This window comes from Chiloscyllium plagiosum, unplaced genomic scaffold, assembly GCF_037043375.1.
Source record: "Chiloscyllium plagiosum isolate Xiang-an unplaced genomic scaffold, Cpla_swu_hap1 HiC_scaffold_10, whole genome shotgun sequence".
Lineage (NCBI taxonomy): Eukaryota > Metazoa > Chordata > Chondrichthyes > Orectolobiformes > Hemiscylliidae > Chiloscyllium > Chiloscyllium plagiosum.
The window spans coordinates 98,974,637-98,995,445 of NW_028270148.1; the positions used below are offsets into that span (position 1 = coordinate 98,974,637).

General features: G+C 41.4%; 1 protein-coding gene across 5 annotated transcripts in view; it reads left to right on the top strand.

Moving 5' to 3' along the window:
* The window catches only part of LOC122553033 (pleckstrin homology domain-containing family G member 1-like), a 222,404-nt gene that overhangs the window by 192,721 nt on the left and 8,874 nt on the right, over window positions 1–20,809 (top strand). For all 5 annotated transcript variants that reach the window (XM_043696473.2, XM_087991576.1, XM_087991577.1 and 2 more), the window contains 5 exons: window positions 3,400–3,498; window positions 7,187–7,222; window positions 7,415–7,431; window positions 10,314–10,529; window positions 19,010–20,681. In XM_043696473.2, coding sequence (XP_043552408.2) covers window positions 3,400–3,498; window positions 7,187–7,222; window positions 7,415–7,431; window positions 10,314–10,529; window positions 19,010–20,681 — 2,040 coding nt within the window. The remainder of the gene's footprint in view (window positions 1–3,399; window positions 3,499–7,186; window positions 7,223–7,414; window positions 7,432–10,313; window positions 10,530–19,009; window positions 20,682–20,809) is intronic.

The window sequence follows — 20,809 nt, forward strand, 5'->3', positions numbered from 1 at the left end:
TTTTGTGTGCCTAATTGCCCTGTTAGAACCTAATGCCTGCTCTATCACAAATCCTGGGCCACATTAGGGCAGGCTCTTAGATGAATTGTTTCTCGTGACTCTTCCAGGTAGTGATAATGTGCTGACGCCTGCTAATTTTGGTTTTTGGCTGAGCTACACAAGTTGTCATTATCAAATATACAGAGACTCCTCTTTCTATAAGCTAAATATCCCCTCTTGGCCCCCTTTTTCTGTATACACCCAACAATTTCTCCCTTTTTAGTGTATTTTTCATTTTCTAACCATTAAGTGAAAATGGTTAGATTCTCTTGAAGGTAGCTTTGCTCAGCACTTATGTGGTGCATGCTGTTTGCCACTTATAAGCTCAATCTTGAATTTTGTCCAAACTTTGCTGCATTTGGATACTGACTGCTTCAGTATCTGAGGAGCCAGAAATGGTGCTGAACATGTGTAGTCATTAAGAAACGTCCCCGCTTTTGACTGGTGGTGAGAATGAAGCAGCAGATTTTTTCCCTAGTTCCCATTGACTCTGGTTTTGCTAGGGCTCCTTGATGCCACGCTCAGTTGAAAGCTGCCTTGATATCAAGGGCAGCCACTCTACTCTTGCCTCAGGAATTTACTATTGTCTGTTTGGACCAAGGCTCTAATTGGGTTAGGAATTGAATGGTGCAGGCAGAAATTAAACCAAATAAGTGTGTAGGTTGTTATTGAGCAAGTGCAGTTTGACACTGATGTTGATAAATTTTGCTACTATGCTGATAATCTAAAATAGATTCGAGCAATAATCAACTGGGTGGAATTCTTCCTGCTTTTTTGTGGACAGGATGTATCAGGACAATTTTCTGGTGGTATAGTTGTGCCCTAACAACCTGACTAGAGGTGTGACTGATTCTGGAGCCCAAGGCTTCAGTACAACTTCTGGAATATTGTCTGGGCCCAGTTGCTTCAACTTTTTCCTTCTTTCAAATAGAGTGGATTGAATCTGTGGAGCTGGAGACTTTGGAAGACTAAGGTGGAACATGCATTTAGCACTTAGGACTAAAGATAGTTGTGAATGCTTCAGCTTTGTCCTTTGCATTGATTGACTGAGGATGTGGATATTTGTGGAGCTGCTTCCTTCTGATAGTTGTGGAAGGACTGCGGTGCTTGAATCTGATCTTTTGGCTGCAGGATTATTTTAGCCCAAACTATTGCATGCTACTTGGTGTGTACAAGTAGTCCTGGGTTACAACATCACTAGGTTGTCACTTCATTTTTCAGTGTGCTCGGTGTTCCTGACATACTGTCCTGCATCCTTCATTGATCTGGGTTGTTATGGTAGAAAGGGGAATCCGTTTAAGGTGTAAACATAATTCTGATAGCCCACACTTACTTTCTTGTGACAGTGATTGGTTTTACAATTAGATGGTCTATTCCAAATTGTTGGAGTTGACCGTTTAATATGGAATATCAATGTTTGAATTGTTGCATCTGTTCAAAATCACTGTGCCACATAGGATCGAGAATATCCTCAATGTGAAGACAGGACACCTTCACAAGGATTGTACAGGGTCACTGCACCTGACACTGTCATGGACAGATGCATATGTGACAGGTAAATTGGTGAGAATGAGATCAAGTAGATTTTTCCTTTTTTTTTTTATTTGTTGCCTCTCTCAGCACTTGGTGCAGGCACAATCTGCATCTGTTCTATAGGTTTAGGTAAACTCCGTCAATAAAGCCTACTGAGCAGTCTTTGATGTACTTTGAAAACTGTGACCCCAATCACTGTATATTGTGTTCTTTGCTGCCTTCAGTGCTTCCTTCAAGTGCGTAACATGGAGTATTGATTCATCAGCCTTTTTTGGGGGATGGGGGTCCCGGTAAGTGGTGATCAACAGGCGGTTCTTTGATGCCAATGTTCAGGGCTTTCAGGACAACTCCTTCCAACTGTATATCACTGCACTGCCACTTACAGTGGGTTGTTACTGTTGTTTGGGAGAGACATGCCCAGAGATAGTGACATCTGGGATGTTGTCAGCAAGGTACGATACGAAGTATTGTGTTGTTTGAGTCTGTTGGACAGATCCCCCAATTTTGGTGCACTGTGTGACCACTGTCTGTCTGGTTTCATTATCACCATCACTGACTGACTAGCACTTAATTGCATTAAAATTCCACTAGCTACTTTGGTAGGATATGAATGAGTGTCCCGAGAGCAAATGCATGGGCTTCTAAATTGTTAATCTTGTAGCATTACTTCCATACTAATGCCTCTCATTGGCTGAAGAATCTTTTGTGCTGTACGGTTTAATTTTTCAAATCGTTTTAGAACCAATCTTTGTATTGAAGAATCTTGGACTGATGCAAGTTATTGTCAAAGACTATATTACAGTGATTTGGGATGCTGTGTCCAATTGACACATCTGGACGTATCACTTGGAACCCTTGATTTTAATATGAAAACATGTATGCAAATGTTTAAACCGCTGGGCTTTGTAGAAATGTATGTTTTTATGTATAGAATATTAATCCCTTGTATCCATTTTCTATTTTGTATCATCTTTTATTGTGTAGTTTAATCTATATACATAAAATGTCCTGTGATGCTGTGGAAATAGGACATTACTGGGTAATTTGAGATGAAGTGCAGATGAGATAAGCTAATAGAATGGCTTATTTTATGTTTCTCCTTATCAGTCCCTCAAATTCCAGTTTCCCATATTCTGTTGTACAGCTATTACTTAACGTGACAGGGAGGCGAGGAAGGAAGCTTTTGTCTTAAAGTTGCAAGCACAATATGGAAAGAAGGTAGTAGTCTTAGCAACCTGCCATTAACTCTTTATATACAAATCTATGCCTGCTCCTTTTTTCTAAACTCAAATCTCTTAGTACCTAGCTAGATCTATTCGAAGTTTACCGAGTTTTTCCCTGGAATGGGCACTTTGTCCTGCAATCCCAACATAAGATAGAGTGGATTTCCACTGTAGACGAGTCAAGGGCAATTTTATTGAAGTATGATCCTGAATGATCTTGGCAAGGTGGATGTGGAAAAGATTTTTCCTCTTGTGGGATGAATTCAGAACTGGGGGGACACGATTTAAAAATTAAAGGTCACTTTTTTTTTAGAAAGGAGATGTGAAGAAACATTTTGAGAATTGGATGACTTTGGAACTCCCTGCCTCAATGCAGTGGAGGCAGGATTATTGGATATTTTTAAGCATTCTCTTGCTTAAAGAATCTGATTATTGGCACAGATGAGAATGTGGAGTTTTGAAGCAAACTGGTCAGCCGTGATCTTATTGATTGGGGAACAGGCTCAAGAAGCTGAATGGCTTACTTCTCCTAATTTATGTGTTTGGGAAACTGGAAAGTACTATGTCCAGAAAAGATTTATCGATTGCAATATTTTCTCTGCAGATCATCCTGGCTTTCACTACAGCCCAGAGGGTGAGAGAGAGGCAGAATCACGTGTGAAGGAAGACCGAATCACAACTCGCAGACTCCGAAGGAAGTCTGGTACAGTGACTTTATTGCTTATAGCGAGTGTTGAGGACAGCACAAACTGTAATGGAATGATTCAGATTAAATTATATCTCCAAATTATTGTGCTAAGGAGCAGAGTGTAGTGGATTTATGGCACTTACTTTCTTGTGACAGTGATTGGTTTTACAATTAAATGGTCTATTCAGAGTTGTTGGAGTTGACCGTTTAATATGGAATATCAAACTGTTGGAGGAAGGCAGCTTGCTTTGGAGGGCATTCACATATCTAGAGTTTCTATAGCAATCTGGTCATTTATCATGTCAGTCTACAAATAACACAATTTGAATTAAATATTGGCTATGGTGAGATTAGAGTTTATGGAACTATACTTTGCCCATGAGTAATAAAAATTAGGAGCTGGAAACAAACCTGCTTTGTATTCCCTCGTCTGTCTCATGCTTGTTAAGTGCAACTTGCATAGAGTTAGAGGTGGATTTGCTGTCTGTTAGTTGGGGGTGAAGCTGAGTAGGTTGAACAGGTAGGCAAAAGTGGGTACTGCAGATGCTGGAGATCAGAATCCAGATTAGAGTGGTGCTGGAAAAACAGCATCCGAGGAGCAGGAAAATCGAGGTTTCGGGTAAAAGCCCTTCATCAGGAATGAGGCTGGTAGCCTCTGGGATGGATGAGATAAATGGGAGGGGTTATGGGATAGAGGCAGGAATAGATGCTATGAGGCATTAGGGAAGTGGGCAGTCTTCTGAAGCATGTTGCAAACCTGTGGCACCTGTCTGGGCATGGTACTAAGGTGAGTATTTTCATCTTCAAAATGGACAGCTGGAATCGGGAAACAGAGAGAGAGTTTCTTATTCAAATGTTGCTGCTCAGTTGTTTTTGGTCCAAACTTTCACTGCCCTGGTTCAATCCCATTTAGAGTACTGGGAGCAGATCTGGGCACTACACCCTCGGAAGGATATATTAGCCTTGGAGTAAATTGTGGGTTTACAAGATTGATATCTGGACTTGGGTTATGAGGAAAGATTATACAAACTAGGCCTGTTTTGTCTAAAGTTTAGGTTAAGAGGTGATCTGATCAAAAGCCTTCAATGTTAACTAAAAGAGACAAGCTGGATGAAACTATTTCCACTGGTTGGAGATTCTAGCACTGTGGTCATAGTCTAAGAATTAAGGTCAGACCTTTCATTTAAAAAAAAATGTTAGGAAGCACAGGAGGTAGTAAATGTTTGGGACTCACTTCCATAAATGGCAGTGAATGTCAGATGAGTTAATTTTAAATCTGAGATAAGTAATTTTTTGTTAAGCAAAGGCATTAAAAGGTTTGGACCAAAGGGAGGTATTAGGCATGATCGCATTGAATGTAGAACAGGCTCAAGAGGCTGAATGGCCTACTGCTTTTACTATGTTCTCCATAGCTAAACTGTTTCAGTTTTGTCATCCCAAACCTGCTTAGTTACAATTGGTCAGTTCCCAATAGTCCTGAAATATTAGTAGGCTAGAATACAAACCCTTGAAGAGTTTCTCAATGTCCTTGTTCAATTAATCACTCGACTGTGGCAGTCTCACTCTTCCTCAGCTCACCTTCTTATTATCTATATGCTTCTCTCATGCCTTACAACCCCCTACGCAAAAAAAGTTAAAACTGGGAAAGAGAGCTGTGTTTGGAATTGGAAGTATTTGACCAGCCATGTCTCTTGTCGTTTTTGTTTCCATTGTTTTTGATTTCGGGCAGGAAAATCCTGCTGATGTCCTTTGCTTATGCAAGTGAGAAATTACAGGCTAGTGCAGTCTTCTGGTCTTGGCTAACAAATCCAGAGGATTAGTGCTCACCCTTCAGAAATGACAGGGGTTACCACAGCTCCCCTTGTATACCTTCTGTGGCTGGTTAGTAACAAAGGCTAAAGTCTGCAAGAACCCTCCCAGTTTATTCTTCAGCCTCCTTGGAGTCTGAAGGAAATTATTTGGTTAATATTTTAGAGCACAGTTGTTGGGATGGAGTTTACATCTTTTGAGTAGAGATGTTGGGAAGAATCTATACCTCAAATTCACTTAGCATACTAACCAACTTCCTGTGGTAAGTTGTGAGTGAGCATGGCAGTTGTGTAAGTGTAGTGAAGTTGGGATGATGGGGTATGCAAATGGTGTTGACCTATCTAGATCAATTGGTACATTCTGTGATGAGGAACAGAAGTCGATTTGAGTTTTGTTTTGCATAAACAGATTCAGTTTTGTTAAACATAATTTTATTTAATGGCTTGTAGATAAATTGCTTAAATTGAAATGGTAATCGTGTAACCAAAGTAAGAGTGTATTGATTTTGGGTTCCACTTGTTTGAAAACATGCCAAACTTCTCATTTTGGATTTGAGCATTGAAATGAACAGACCAGTTAAATGCCAAACATTACAATTCATCCCTACAGCTGCTAAGACCATTTTGAACTGACTAGAAGTAAGATGCAAAATGCCAAACAACAGCGAGTGTTTGCTATCAGTTGGGCCTGTAAAAGAATGAAGAAAGGATTTTTAGAAAAACTTGAATTGGATCTGTCAATGACTTCCACACATCCCACAGCCACTGAAGCGTAGTCATAGTTGTAACATTTCACAGAAGAATAGTGGAAATCTGCTGCTGTTTTCCCTAAAAGAGCTAGGGAGGATCAATTAATAGTTTACTGACATCAGAATTTTTTGGTCACGGGGCACTAGTGATTCAAGGGACATGGAATGGAAGCAGTTAAAATTAATTTGAGGCACAGATTGGCCTCTGTTTAATTGAATGGGTGATGAAGCTTGAGGAATTCATCTACTCCTGCACCCACAACCTGTGGAAAGGCAGCAGCTAATTTGCAAACAGCTATTCCATAAACAAATTGAATAAAATTACTAGATATTCATTTATGATGTTTGAGGCATAAATGTTGGTAAGAAAACTGAGATTTCCTAGAATAAGGCACAGGATCTTTTGTAACCACCTGACAGGGCAAGGCAGAGTCTCCATTTCAGGTCTCAACATTTTAAAAACATTTTTTTTTTTATTGGGAGGCATCTACAGCAGAGAAGCTGCTAAACACTACACTGGAGTGTGAATCTGGATTGTGAAGTCTCTGGAGGGAGCCTGGAAACCACAATCTCTGGCTCAGATTTGTGTGCTACCACTGAGTTGAGTGGACCTCAGAGCTTAGAAATATATGGAGCCTAAAATTTGTGACCCTTCACTATCCAGGCATTTGACAGATTCAAAATGCTACATCTGCCTGGTGCAAAGCAGTCCAGAGCATTTGTGAAACCATGGTGAGGTAGGGTTGGTCACTGTTTGTCACCGAAGACTAGACGCATAGCAAATGTATAAAAAGACCTTAACACACAAGTTGTATACCATCATGAACTTGAACATTATAACCATAACTAGATCAAAATTATGCTCTCTACTTAATAGCACTGCAATTGTACTTTCACCTTAATAGTTCCAGGATTACCACCATGACCTTGAGCAGAACTAGGGATAGATAATGTCAACCTTGTCAAAGATGTTGATTATCCCCAGAGTGATTTGCAAATTTTTCTCTTTAATGGAAATGTGTAACTGTTGCAAGCACACCTGGATCAGAGAACTTGGAGTCTGACAGCAGGTATACATTTGCACTGATGCAATTTGACCTTTTTATAAAAGAACCATCCTTCATTCTACTTTTCTATATTTTGCAGAACCATCGGCGAGGCTGAAGTCTGCTAAACAATTGGGTCAGTGACGAAACTTCTTTATTAAAGTACTGAACAGAACATAACCCATAGTTTATTTGATTGTTTCTTGCCATTATGGTGTAATCTGTAACTCTTTCAGCAATGCACACTTAGAGTTAAAGATCCAGTTAATATGTTTTATGCCAGTTTTGCAACTAATTTTTTATTTTTTGTTTCTTTGTCCCCTTTCAGAAAGAAGACAAGATAAGGTAAACGTAACCTTTAAGTTTAGTGTTATTTCTGCAGTGAGATGGGAGCACTGGGTGGGTGTGTGCATGCACTGTAATGTACTTTCACATGGTTCAAGAAAATTGAATTTGAGCTACTTGATAAAATTGCCAAAAGCTGTTCCTTTCAAAAAAAATTAGGTTAGAAAGAAATGACTTCCATTACTGTACATAGTTTGTCTAGTTATCCCAAAACCCATTTAAGCCACTTAGAGTCAGCACTTGCAGAAATAGTGGCTAAGACCTGAAGAAAGATGGCTTCTCAGTTTAGAATCCCGTCAGATATTCTCTTCACTGAGTATTGACTTGAATTATTTGATCAAGTCTTTTGGAGAGATGCTCAAACTTTATTGACGTTTCAAAATGTTCTATAGTCCAAGATTGTGAAAGCTGAGTTCTTCCTGTTTAGAAGAAAAAGCTTAATCATGCATGTCATTAGAAACTACTTGACCATTTTCATCAGTAATTCTGCCATGATCAGAGGACTATTCCAAGTATTTTGGAGGAGGGGTATTAATGATCTTGAAACAAAGCTATTACTCTGGGGAAGATCTTTCTCTGATTTATTTCATGTCTTAGTTTATTTAAGATGGGAAAACAGATTTAAGCTGATTGGCAAAACAGCTAGAGAGAAATGAAAGTTTTTAAAAACTGTGACCTGCAATGCATTACTTGAAATGTTGGTGGAAACTTTATTGAATGGTATATTTCAAAAGAAATTAGCTAAGTGCTTGAAATTTAGAGTTTATAGGGCAAAAAGGAAAAGCAGAGTGGCTCTAATGGGCTAGCTCTTTCAAAGTGCAAGCACAAGTGAAAAGGGAGGGATGAGGATGGCTCCAAATCTGCACAGGTTAAGTAAGTCAGCAAAAACTTAGCAGATGAAATAACTTGTGGGAAAACGTAAAGTTATGTACAAAGGCAGGAAGGATAGAGGAACTGAATATTGTTTAAATGGAGAAAGACTGCAGAGGGGTTTTGAAGTCCTTGTGCATTGTGGGTAATAAGGAATGTTGGCCTTCCTTTTCAAAGGGAGTGGATTATAAAAATAGGGAGGTCTGGTTGAAAATTTACAAGGCACTATAGTCAGACCACAGCAGGAATACTGTCAATGATTTTGGTCCACTTATCTAAGGAAACATATAGTGACATTGGAGGCAGTCCAGAGAAACTAGGCTAGGGTAATCCCAAGTTGAAGACACCCTCTTATGAGGAGAGGTTGAGTAGGTTGGGCGTGTACTCATTGGAGTTCAGATTAATGAAAGATGACACTGATGAAATGCAAAATTCTTGGGGAATTTGCCAGGGTAGTTGCAGAAAGGTTGGTTCCCCCTTGTGGGAGAGTCTAAGATCAGAAAGCATAATCTCCGAATAAAGAGTCATCCCTTTAAGACAGAGGGAAAAGAATTTCTTGTCTCAAGGTTATGAATCTGTGAATTCTTTATCACAGAGGTCTGTGGAGGTTAGGTGAATTAAAGGTAGATGTAGACGGATGTTAATCAGTAAGGGAATCTGAGGTTATAGATATTGGGCAGAAAAATTGGAGTTGAAGATTATCAGATCAGCCATGATCTCATTGAATAGTGGAGCAGACATGATGGGCTGAATAGTCTACTATTTCTCCGATGTTATGGTTCTTAACAGGTTAAGTGAGTGGGCGGGCAACAAGAGAGCTGCTGGATTATAATGTGGAGAAGTGTGACTGACCGTAAGAATAGAAAAATAAAATTAGTGTGAAACTTTTTGAAGTTGAAGATATTTTGTTGTACAAGTACATGCAAGGACAGCAAGTAATTAGGAAGACAAATGTCACGTTGGCATATATTGTAAGGGAATTGAAGTACAGTAATAAAGGCATCTTGCTACAACAGGATAGGGCTCAGGTGAAGCTACATCTGTGTTCAGTTTTGGTTTCTGATGCTTGGAAGAATAAGAAGTAATCTCCCTGCCTTCTCAATTATGAAGGGTAGATGCTGAGGTCTTTAGATTAGATTAGATTCCCTACAGTGTGGAAACAGGCCCTTTGGCCCAACAAGTCCACACCGACCCGCCAAAGCACACCCACCCAGACCCATTCCCCTACATTTACCCCTGCACCTAACATTACAGGCAATTTAGCGTGGCCAATTCACCTAATCTGCACATTTTTGGAGTGTGGGAGGAAACCGCAGCACCCGGAGGAAACCCATGCAGACACTGGGAGAATGTGCAAACTCCACACAGTCAGTCGCCTGAGGCGGGAATTGAACCCGGATCTCTGGCGCTGTGAGGCAGCAGTGCTAACCATTGTGCTACCGTGCCGCCCACGGTCTTGTTTTCTCCTTTATAAGGTAATCCATAACATTGGGTATATGGTCAGGGTAATGGACAAATCATTGAGGTCCGAGATTAGAAATTTCCTGAAAGTGTTATGAATCTACGGAAATAGTTAACTACGGAAATAGTTACAGTTTCTCCATCACAGAATATATTCAAGGTTGCGAAAGTGTTCTTGTGCTTTCATAGAATTGAGGGACGCAAGCAGGTGGGAAAGTGGAGTTGAAGGTCAAATGAGATCGTATTAAATGGACTGTTCATACTTAAGGAGCCATAATGTTGCTTGTTTGCTCCCATTTCTTGTCCTTTTGCTCTTAAGTGTGATAACCTTGGAATCTCCTTTGTAAATATAAATTAAATACTTCTGGTATTCCATTTCTGGAATTCCGCTTACACATTTTATGGAATAATTTCTTTTTGTTTAGAATAACAGAGGTAGAATTCAGTCTACCTGTCTTTGTGTGTGTGTGTGTGTGTGTGTGTATACATATAAAGTATTAAACAATGAAAATTTGTGAACAGTCAGTGATGAATATTCCCTCTCCTAACAGCGTGCCAGCATTGAAGGCACTCTCCTTTCTCCATCGATGGAAGTATTATCTTCCAGCTCCAAGTGTGAAATCAGTGCACTCTGTCATGGTGACACAGTTAACCAATCGCAGGAGTCCTTGGAGCCAGCTTATCCAAGTGATCAAGAGGATAGTGTCCAGCTACGCACCTTGGAGCAGACTGATGCCGATGATGAAGAGGAAGCTGACATTGATCAGGTTGAAGATAGCTCTGATTTTGCTGATATTCAGATGCATACCTGTTGACGTCTGTAATATCTTGATGCTGCCCTGAAACTTACCCAGTGGGAGCTCTTGCTGTTTGTGGCTCTGTTATACCAAATGCATTATAACTCTTGTTCCAAATTAATTAAAAATAATTGGCAGCAGTCAGTGACAGACCAAGCAGACGTGAGCATGCAATCTACACTGACAATTCCCAGCACAGTGAGGGTGTGCAGCATTATTGGAAGTGTAAATCAGATAAGATGCTATTTTAAATAGAGCAGTTAGTCTCCTCCTTCAGTTGACTATAAAATATTTTATTTGAAGGGCAGTGCAGTGCTCAGTGTCTTGGTCAGTGTTTTATCTTCAACTAGCACCAGTTGAAAACCAGTTCCCTGTGTGATGCGATTGATGTTTGAACGGGTTACCATGTTTTTCTTTCTTTAAAAGTCATTACATGTTTGTAAAATACTGTTGATCATCCTGGAGATGTGATCATTTGTAGATTAGATTAGATTCCCTGCAGTGTGGAAACAGGCACTTTGGCCCAACCAGTCCACACCGACCATCCGAAGAGTAACCCACCCAGACCCATTTCCCTCTGACTAATTGACCTAACACTATGGGCAATTTAGCATGGCCAATTCACCTAACCTGCACATCTTTGGACTGTGGGACGAAACCGGAGCACCCAGAGTCATGCAACATGGAAACAGACTCTTCAGTCCAACTCGCTCATAGCAACCAAGTTTCCCAAACTAAATTAGTTCCATTTGCCTGTGTTTGGCTCACATCCCTCTAAACCTTTCCTATTTGTGTACCTGTCCAAAAGTCTTTTAATTGTTGTAACTGTATCTGCTGCTACCAGACCTTCCTCTGGCACATTCCACATACAAACCACCCTCTGTGGAAAAAGTTGTCCCTCAGGTCCCTTTTTAAATCTTCCTCCTCACATCTTAAAAATAGTTTAGGACTCCACTACCCTGGGGAAAAGACCTTTGCTGTTCAATTTATCATGATATTATAAACCTCTATAAGGTCACCCTCCGTCTCATAAACCCTAGTGAAAAAAGTCCCAGCCTATCTGGTCTCTCAAACCCTCCATTCTGGGCAATATGTTGTAAATCTTTTCTGAACCTCCTCCAATTTAATATTATAATAGCAGAACTGTACAAGTATTCCAGAAGGCGCCTCACCAATGTCCTGTGCAACCTTCTCATGATGTCCCAACTCATATATTCAATAGTTTGAGCAATGAAGGTAGGGGTGCTAAATGCCACCTTGTCTACCTGTGACACAACTTTCAAAGAACTGTATACCTGAACCCCTAGGGGTCTCTGTTCAACAACACTGCCTGAGCCTCTGCCATTTACTCCAAGTCCTGCTCTTGTTACTCTTACCAAAATGCACCCCCCTTTCATTCATCCAATTAAAGTCCTCAGCCCATTGGCCCAATTGATCATGAATCCTTTGTAATCATGGATAACCTCAGTATCTGCTATACCACCAATTTTAGTGTCACCTGCAAACTTACCATGCTTCCTGTATTCTCATTCAAGTTCTTTTATAATAAGAAGAAACAAAAATGGTCCCAGTACTGGTCACAGGCTTCCATCCAAAAAAACAACTCTGAACCATCATCTACTGTCTCCTACTGTCGAGACAATTTTGTATCCAATTGGCAAGAAACCCACATGATCTAACTTTACCAGCCAGTTTACCATGCTGAACCTTGTCATAGGTTTTACTGAAGTCCATGTAGATGACGTCTACAGCTGTGCTGTCATCTATCATTTTTGGTCATGTCCTCAAAAAAAAACTCCATTAAGTTAGTGAGATACTGTATCCCACGCACAAAGCCATGCTGACTATCCCTAATCAGTCCTCGCCTCTCCAAATTCTTGTAAATCCAATCTCAGAATCCCCTCCAACAACTTGCCCACAATCAATATCAGACTCTCTGGTCTATAGTTCCCAGATAACTTACAGTTTGCCTTAAATGTAGGCACGACATTAGCATTTGACTACAAATGCAAGCTTTTTATGATTTGCAGCATTGCACAAATGCATGGTGATATCTCAAGGAACTGTATCAAATAAATGTGATCGTGAGATGCCAGCAAACATAGAGACAGATGACCAGGAATTTAGTCAGAGTTATGTTTTAATGAATCTGAGGCTGAGGGGTGACCTATAGATGTTTATAAAATCAATAGTGTGGATAGGGTACATAGACAAGATCTTTTCCCTGGGTTGGGGGGAATCCAGAACTAGAGGGCATAGGTTTAGGGTGCGAGAGGAAAGATTTAAAAGGGACCTACTGGGCAACCTTTTCACTCAATGGTGTATGGAATGAGCTGCTATAGGAATTGGTGGAGGCTGGTACAATTATAGCACTTAAAAGGTATCTGGATGGATATATGAATAGGAAGGGTCTAGAGGGATATGGGCCAAATGCTGGCAAGGCACTAGATTAATTTAGGGTATCTGGTTGGCAATGGACAAGTTGGACCAAAGGGTCTGTTTCTGTGTGGTACACCTCTGTGACTTAAGGCATGAGAGAAGTTTAAGAAAGAATTCCACACTTGGCATTCAAGTAAGTGAAGGCATCACTGTGGGAAAATCCAAATTGGATGACTGTAAAGGATTCTAGTGCTGGAGGAATTAGAGATGGCAAAGGACAAGTCCATGGAGGAATATGAAAATCAGGATGACAAATTTAAAATTGCACCTTGCCCTACCTTTAGTTTGAAACATCAAATAGCATTTAAAACCACTGTAAAATACCTCTTACTTTCCATGAGTTGGAACGCCACTACAATACAAAATGAAGTATACTAGTGTTTTGGTGACACCTAGTGATGGATATGTAGAATTTCCATGGAGTGTGATAGTGGTCTCATCTTAATAGAATTGCAACAGACTTGCTGTGTTGCAAACTAGATGTCGTGGACCTTTTTCTGAATTTAGACTTGCAGGTGAAGAGAGAAGGGAAGTGAAGCAAAGTCGGCTCTGGTCAAGTGAGCCATTTTGATCTTCTGTTTCCAAATCTTTAAAAAAGGATTTGTATGTCTACAGCACTTCACTTCTCACATCCTTCGGATGACCCAAAGTGTTTCAGAACCAATTAAAAACTAACTGAAGTGCAGCACTTATAATATAGGGAAATATGGCAAGCTCCCACAAAGTACAGTGTGATATTAGAGGTTAAGGGATAAGTATTAGCTACGTTTCAATTCATGTTTACATGTCTTGAGCTAAGCATGCAGATAATCTGCTTTAGATGGTGGTCATTGAAGGAAGACTGTTGACTAGATCACTGAACTCTTGCCACTTCTCTCATTATTGGGATCTTCCAATGTCTACTTGATCCATGGGTCTCTGTCTAAGGTGTTAATTGGAGCTTGGCAGTGCAAACAGTACAGTGCTCTGACAGAACTGCATTCAAGTAGCAACTTACATTTTCATGTTCATCTTTTATGGGCAATAATTTGCTACCCAGACTTGAGAAGTGAAAGTGACATCTGCTAAGCCATATTTAGTCTTCAAAGCTAACCTTGCAAGGTCCTGCATGCTAACTTGGGGCTTTCTAAGATTTAAAGATTGAAAATACTGACACATCCAACCGATGTTTACTGTTACCAGGCTGTGTGGTGATAAAGGAGTCTTTGTGGGGAGAAACAAGTTGCCCATGCTGAGGTTATCCCAGCTCAAAAAGGTCAGCAGATGTAGTTGGTATTTTTCCCCAGCTGATTCAGTTATGATATGGAAGACAAAGAAGAAGATTTGCTGCCTCCTGTCTTCCTAAATCTCTCTCCTCTCCTGACCAACTCGCCCACCTAAAAATTATGGCTTCTCCTTTTGCCTGTTTGTTTTGTGGCCTCTATTTCTGTTGTCTCTTAAATGGAATTACATGAAATAAAAATAGAGTTGACTAAAGTGATCTTATTGGACAGATTAGCAGGAATGAAAATAAGCAAGCAGTGACAGACATTTTAAGGAGATAATTGAGGGTTCTCAGCAAAAATACATCCCAGTGAGCAGGAAAGACTGAGGGGGATAAACTGACCATGGAAGTTAAGGAAAGTACAAAGTTGGAAAAAAAAACATGTAATTCAGAATCCAGCAAAGGGGGAATAAAAAGACAATAGAGACAAAATAATCAACAAGGCAAACTAGTGAGCAATATAAAAACTGATGAGCATCTTTTAAGCATGCAAGACGGAAAAGAGATCAAAGGGAACATAAGTCCCTTCAAAAATGAACCATGGGAGATGATTTTGGGAAACAAGGAAATGGTGGAGGAGTTAAATATATTTTGCATCAATCAGTCTTATCTTTGAACATTCCAGTAATACCAGAAGAATATGGGGGAAAAGAATTAAGGTCTATTGTCACCACCTAGAGACATCATATTAGACAAACTAATGGGACCAAAGGCAGATAGTTCCCTGGCCCTGATGGCTTGCATCTTAGGATCCGAAAAGAAGTAGTTACAGTGATATTGGATGCATTGATTGTAATTTTCTAAATATTGTTGGATTCTGGATTAGTACTGGAGGATTGGAAAACTCTGCTCCAAAAGGGAGGGAGGCAAAAATGGGTAACTAGGCTGGTTGGCCTAACGCCTATTGTTAGAAAAATATTGAAATCCATTGATAAGGAAGTAATAGCAGAACATTTGAAAAGTCATAACCTGTTCAATTAGCATAACTTCATGAAAGGGAAACGTCTGTCTAATTTATTGGAATTTTTCGAGGAACCTTCAAACTAGGGTGGATAGAAGGGAGCCCATAGATAATGTTGTATTTGGATTTCCAGAAGGTGTTTAACAAGGTAACTCAGCAAAAGTTGTCACACTGTTGGAGTGAGAGTGTTAGTTCATTATATTGGCATGGCTAGTGGACAGGAAACAGCAAGTGGGGATAAGTGGTTCCTGTTCAGGTTGGTGACCCATGACTAGTGGGGTTCCACCAGGATCAGTGCAGGAACAGTAACTGTTTACATATGAAGACTGGAGGGAGGAATTGAATGTACTGTCCCCAAACTTGCAGACGAGACAAAAATAGATGGAAAGGCCGGTTGTGACAGATACAGTTTGCAGCGGGATGTTGATAGGTTAAGTGGGCAAAATGTTGGCAAATTGATTATAATGTGGCAAAATATGATTTTGAAGGGAGAATAAAAGAATTAAATGGAGAAAAACTGCAAAGCTGCAATACAAAGGGATTTGGGGTTACTTGCACAACAACACAGCTAGCATACAGATACAGCAGGTAATCAGGAAGGCTAATGGAATATTGTCCCTCTTTTACAAAGGACGTTTGAGTATGAGAGGAGGGAGGTTTTACTGCAACTGCACAAGGTGCTAGTTAGACTGCACTAGAGTATTGAGCAGTTCTCATCCCTTTATTTAGGAAAGGTTTCATTATACTGGATGCAGTTCAGAGAAGGTTCACTGGATGATCTCTGGTTTGGAGGGATTGTGTTATGAGCCAAGGTAGGTTGGGACTCTACTCGCGAGAATTTAGAAGAACGAAAGGTGGCCTCGATGAAACAAACCGGATTCTTAACAGGCTTGACAGGGCAAATGCTAAAAGGATGTTCCCAAGTTGTGGGCGAGTCTTGGACCAGAGGGCTGTGATTGTTTGGAACTCCTTGCCACAGACAGCTGTGGAGGCGGTGTGTATAGTTAAGGCTGAGATTCTTGATCAGTAAGGGAATCAGGAAAATGAGGAATATCTGATCAGCCATGATCCTATTGAATGGTGGAGCAGGTTCAAGGGGCTGAAGGGCCTGCTGCTGTTTCTATTTCTTGTAGTCTTATTGGTGATTTGAGACCATAAGACTATCTCTGATTTCTTGTATTTCTCTTCGCACTCAATCCCCTCCCAACGAATTTTTGTATCTGCCATCGGGAGAGGGAAATGTTTCCCTCCAGGCACTTAAACTTCCAAAATCTTGACTATCTAACCTTTGGTCCTCCATTTAGCTTGACATTTCTGTAGTTGTTGATCTGATTCATTCCTTCATCTTTTTTATGACCATCTTTCCCCCTAGTAAAGTTCTTTGGTCTCTCCTAACCAATCTCTCAAAGGCTCCATATAACTGCAGCCAGATGTCTTTACTACTAAAATACCCATCCTCTGGTAATAAAGGCCAACAAACCATTTGTTTTATTAATTGCTTGCTGTACCAGTGTGTTAACTTTGTGAATCCTGAACCAGGCCACCCAGATCCCTTTTGAAGTTCAATATTTCCCCATCCCCCTCCATTTGAGAACTGCTCTGTAGTTTTGTTTTCCTGACCTGAAGCATATGATCTCTGGCAGAATGTAGGGAATCATTTTTTAGATCTGGCTAGGCCATATAATGCACCAATGAATCCTATTGTTCTATTAAAACTGCTCAGCAATCAAATAATCCTGGAATACAAAGTTTAATCAAGGGAGGCTGTCAAGTATATTGATTAACCCTCTGCTTACTGTCACCAGTAAGAGATGTGGGATATTTTTTACTAGGTAAAACAATGACTGCAGATGCTGGAAACCAATTCTGGATTAGTGGTGCTGGAAGAGCACAGCAGTTCAGGCAGCATCCGAGGAGCAGTAAAATCGACTTTTCGGGCAAAAGCCCTTCATCAGGAATACAGGCAGAGAGCCTGAAGGATGGACAGATAAGTGAGAGGAGGGTGGGGGTGGGGAGAAAGTAACATAGAATACAATAGGTGAGTGGGGGAGGGGATGAAGGTGATAGGAAGGGGGGAGTGGATAGGTGGAAAAGATAGGCAGGTAGGACAAGTCATGGGGACAGTGCTGAGCTGGAAGTTTGGAACTAGGGTGAGGTGGGGGAAGGGGAAATGAGGAAACTGTTGAAGTCCACATTGATGCCCTGGGGTTGAAGTGTTCCGAGGCGGAAGATGAGGCATTCTTCCTCCAGGCGTCTGGTGGTGAGGGAGCGGCGGTGAAGGAGGCCCAGGACCTCCATGTCCTTGGCAGAGTGGGAGGGAGAGTTGAAGTGTTGGGCCACAGGGTGGTGTGGTTTTTTTGACTATTACAACGGAGTCCATCCATCCAGTTGCTTATTACTGTCTTTGCACACCTTACCTCTGATCTTGTCCTTTTTTAATTTTAACTCCAAACTAATTTGCTGTCTAAATTTTTCCTGTCCACAAGACCCATCTCCTCCTTCCTTTGACCTCTTTGCTACTAAACTGCTGATCACCAAATTACTTTCTGTTCTGTCTATTAACTGATATTATAAAGTTCTCCATTAAGATACTGATCTGTGCTTTTCAAAAAAAAGTCATTACATCCCTACAAGTGAAGACTTTCACCTTTTCTGCTTTTGCCAAATGCCATGCTATTTGGGGGCGATGATGGCTTAATGGTATTATTGCAGGACTGTGAATCCAGACACCCAGATAATGTTCCGGGGACCTGAGTTTGAATCCTCCGCAGCAGATTGTGGAATTTGAATTCAATAAAAAACAAATCTGGAATTCAGAGTCCAATAATGACCATGAAACTATTGTCAATTGTTGGAAAAACACATCTGGTTCACTAATGCCCTTTTAAGGAGAAAGCTGCCATCCTTACCTGGTCTGAACTACATGTGACTCCAGATCCACAACAATGTGGTTGACTCTTAACAGAAACTACCCACTGGAATGGATAATAAATGCTGGCCTAACCAGCAATGCTTTCATCCCATGAAAGGATTTATTTTTATTCTATCTTAAGTTATTGATTGTGTTATCACCCAAATCCATTGCTAATCTTTTCTGCAACTGCATATTGAAATTGCGCAGTTGGATTTTTGCCCAGGTTGCGATACCGAATTGGCCTTAGTCATCCGACTTGACTGGAGCCATGCTACCATATTATCCCTTGTTATCTTCCTAAACCTGTATGCAAACTTGACACAGTTGAATAGACTGACCTCCTCCAATGTCTCTTCTCTTGTTCAGCTTGAGACTGTCCTTACTTGATTCTGCTCCATGTAATCTTTATCTCAAACATTGCCTTTGGCCATCTCTAATATTACCTAGCTGTACCTTGTCTCAAGGAATCTGCTATTGAACCGCAATGTGCTTTTGTTACCTTCAACTTGACTATTGAAACCCACTCCAGGTCAGTTTTCTACTTGGCAGCCTCTAAAATTAGCATCCCAAATTCTGCATGTATTCCTGAATTGTACCAACTCCTGATGAATCTCTGTCCCTGTGTTTGACGTATATGGACTGCAGGCGCAACAGATTTTGAATTTACAGGTGTTTTAAATCTCTCTAGCTCTTCCCCTTCCTCTAATTCTTGCAAACCCCTCCAGTTCTGTGATTCTGGCCTCTTAGGATCACCTGCTTCCTTTAGTCCACCTTGGTGGCTGTACCTTCAGTTGTCTTGGTCCCAAGTTCTGGAATGCTCTTCCTAAATCTCTGTACAGTTTTTAAAAATACCTTTTTATTATATTTTTCAGGTGTCTTCCAAATCCTCAACCAACGACTCTCGACTGTTTAATGTTCATTTCGAATGTTGGAACACTCAACCAGTTACCCATACTGCAGAACAGATTGAAACCACAGGCAGTGTGTGTGGACTGCTGGACATGGAGTTGAGAGATGTGTGGACTGAGCCTCTCAATGGACGTGCCTCATTCCCCAGTCAAGCATTATCCCATGGGGGTCGAGGGGGCGATGACTACCAAAAGTTTGTGACAACAGCCTCCACGCCAAATCTCTCCTCCACCCCGATCCGTCCACTGTACCACAGTTCCAATATACCGAACAATGGCCGCACTGAGACCTCTGCTCTGGATTATCTATGTGCAGGCACTGAACGAAGGGTTGTGAGGAGAGCTAGCAGCGCTGGGGAGCGTCATTTGGCTTCCCGACACCGACCGCCTGCTGACAGTCATTCCCGAACAACACCAGGGATTTCCAGCTCTCAAACCTCCGCTGCTCGAAATGCCAGCTCCGCAAAGTCTGAAGGACTAGATGAGGAAATGCGGAACTCGCAGATTGCAGTCAACTTGAGATCCAACACCACTGAAGGCATATATGAGAACATCATGCTTGCCAGTGAGGAGACATTAGCTGAAGAGCAACATGAAGTTACCTGCAGTCCAGGGGAGATAACTGGTGCCAGTTTCCAGTCGAGTGGTCAAGCTGAAAAGAAACACCAACATGGCAACCTAAGCCACAAGGATGTTGAGATTCAAGGAAGGTGGGAGGGGAGAGCCAGCTCCATTCATCTCACTGAGACCGGCCTGGTGTCTGGCCAAAATTCTCCAGCTTTGCCCAAACTGGAATTGAAGACTGTTGAGTCACTGAATGAGAGGCTGGTGTTGCCTGAGAAAGCGCACACAAAGCTGAAGAATGATTGGGAAGAATGCAGCAAGAGGCACAGCTTCCTGGCTCCTGACAGCGATTTGAGTTCTTGTGGACTGGGAGGTTTTGTTTCTGAGGAGAGCCTTCGGTTCAGTGGCGACGAAGCTCCCAATCTCAACCACCTGATGGAGAAGAGTCAGTCGGGCTGGAACAGCTCTGCCAATTCTCACTGTGAATCACGTGAATCCATCCCGGACATACTGTCTGAGGAGGTGGACGAGATCTGGAATGACCTGGAGGACTACATCAGGAAAAGCGAGGAGACCAGGCGGGACCGTCTACCTGCAGCCTTCCCGGTCAGTGAGGATGATCTGAGTGGACCGGCTAGCACCCAGGAAAGCCAGAGGGAAAGGTCGCTTGCTTGCTCCACTAAGGTGTGCCCTAGCTTTGTTGAAGCAGTGAAGAACAAATCTGGCAGATTGAGCACTAGCAGTGTCAAAACAGACAGCAGTGAGCCAAGTGGGGAAGCGTCAGTGTTAACTGCGAGTGTTGCCTCCTTCTTGGATGGTGAGGTGGTTGAGACAGAGAGTTTGTGGCGCAGTACTAATGTTGAGACTGTTGTTCAGGATCTAGATATCATGGATCGAACCAAACGCAGAGTCTATTACATGGCCCGGCAGTACAGCCAAAAAATCAAGAAGGCTAATCAGCTGCTCAAGATGAAGAACACAGCAGAACAATCACCCTCTGATCAACCCAAGAGAAAATGCAAGGACCTGGTGGCTATTTTGGAAGAAAAGAAACAAGGTGGAACTGCCATTGGTATGTAGAATCATCCCCAAAACCTTCTATTTGTTGGATGAGCTTCCAATGCTTTTGCAGTGACCTACTTTCATCTTTAACATTGTCCATCTCTGCCCTTCACTCAATGCTTAATGTTTCAACCTTAA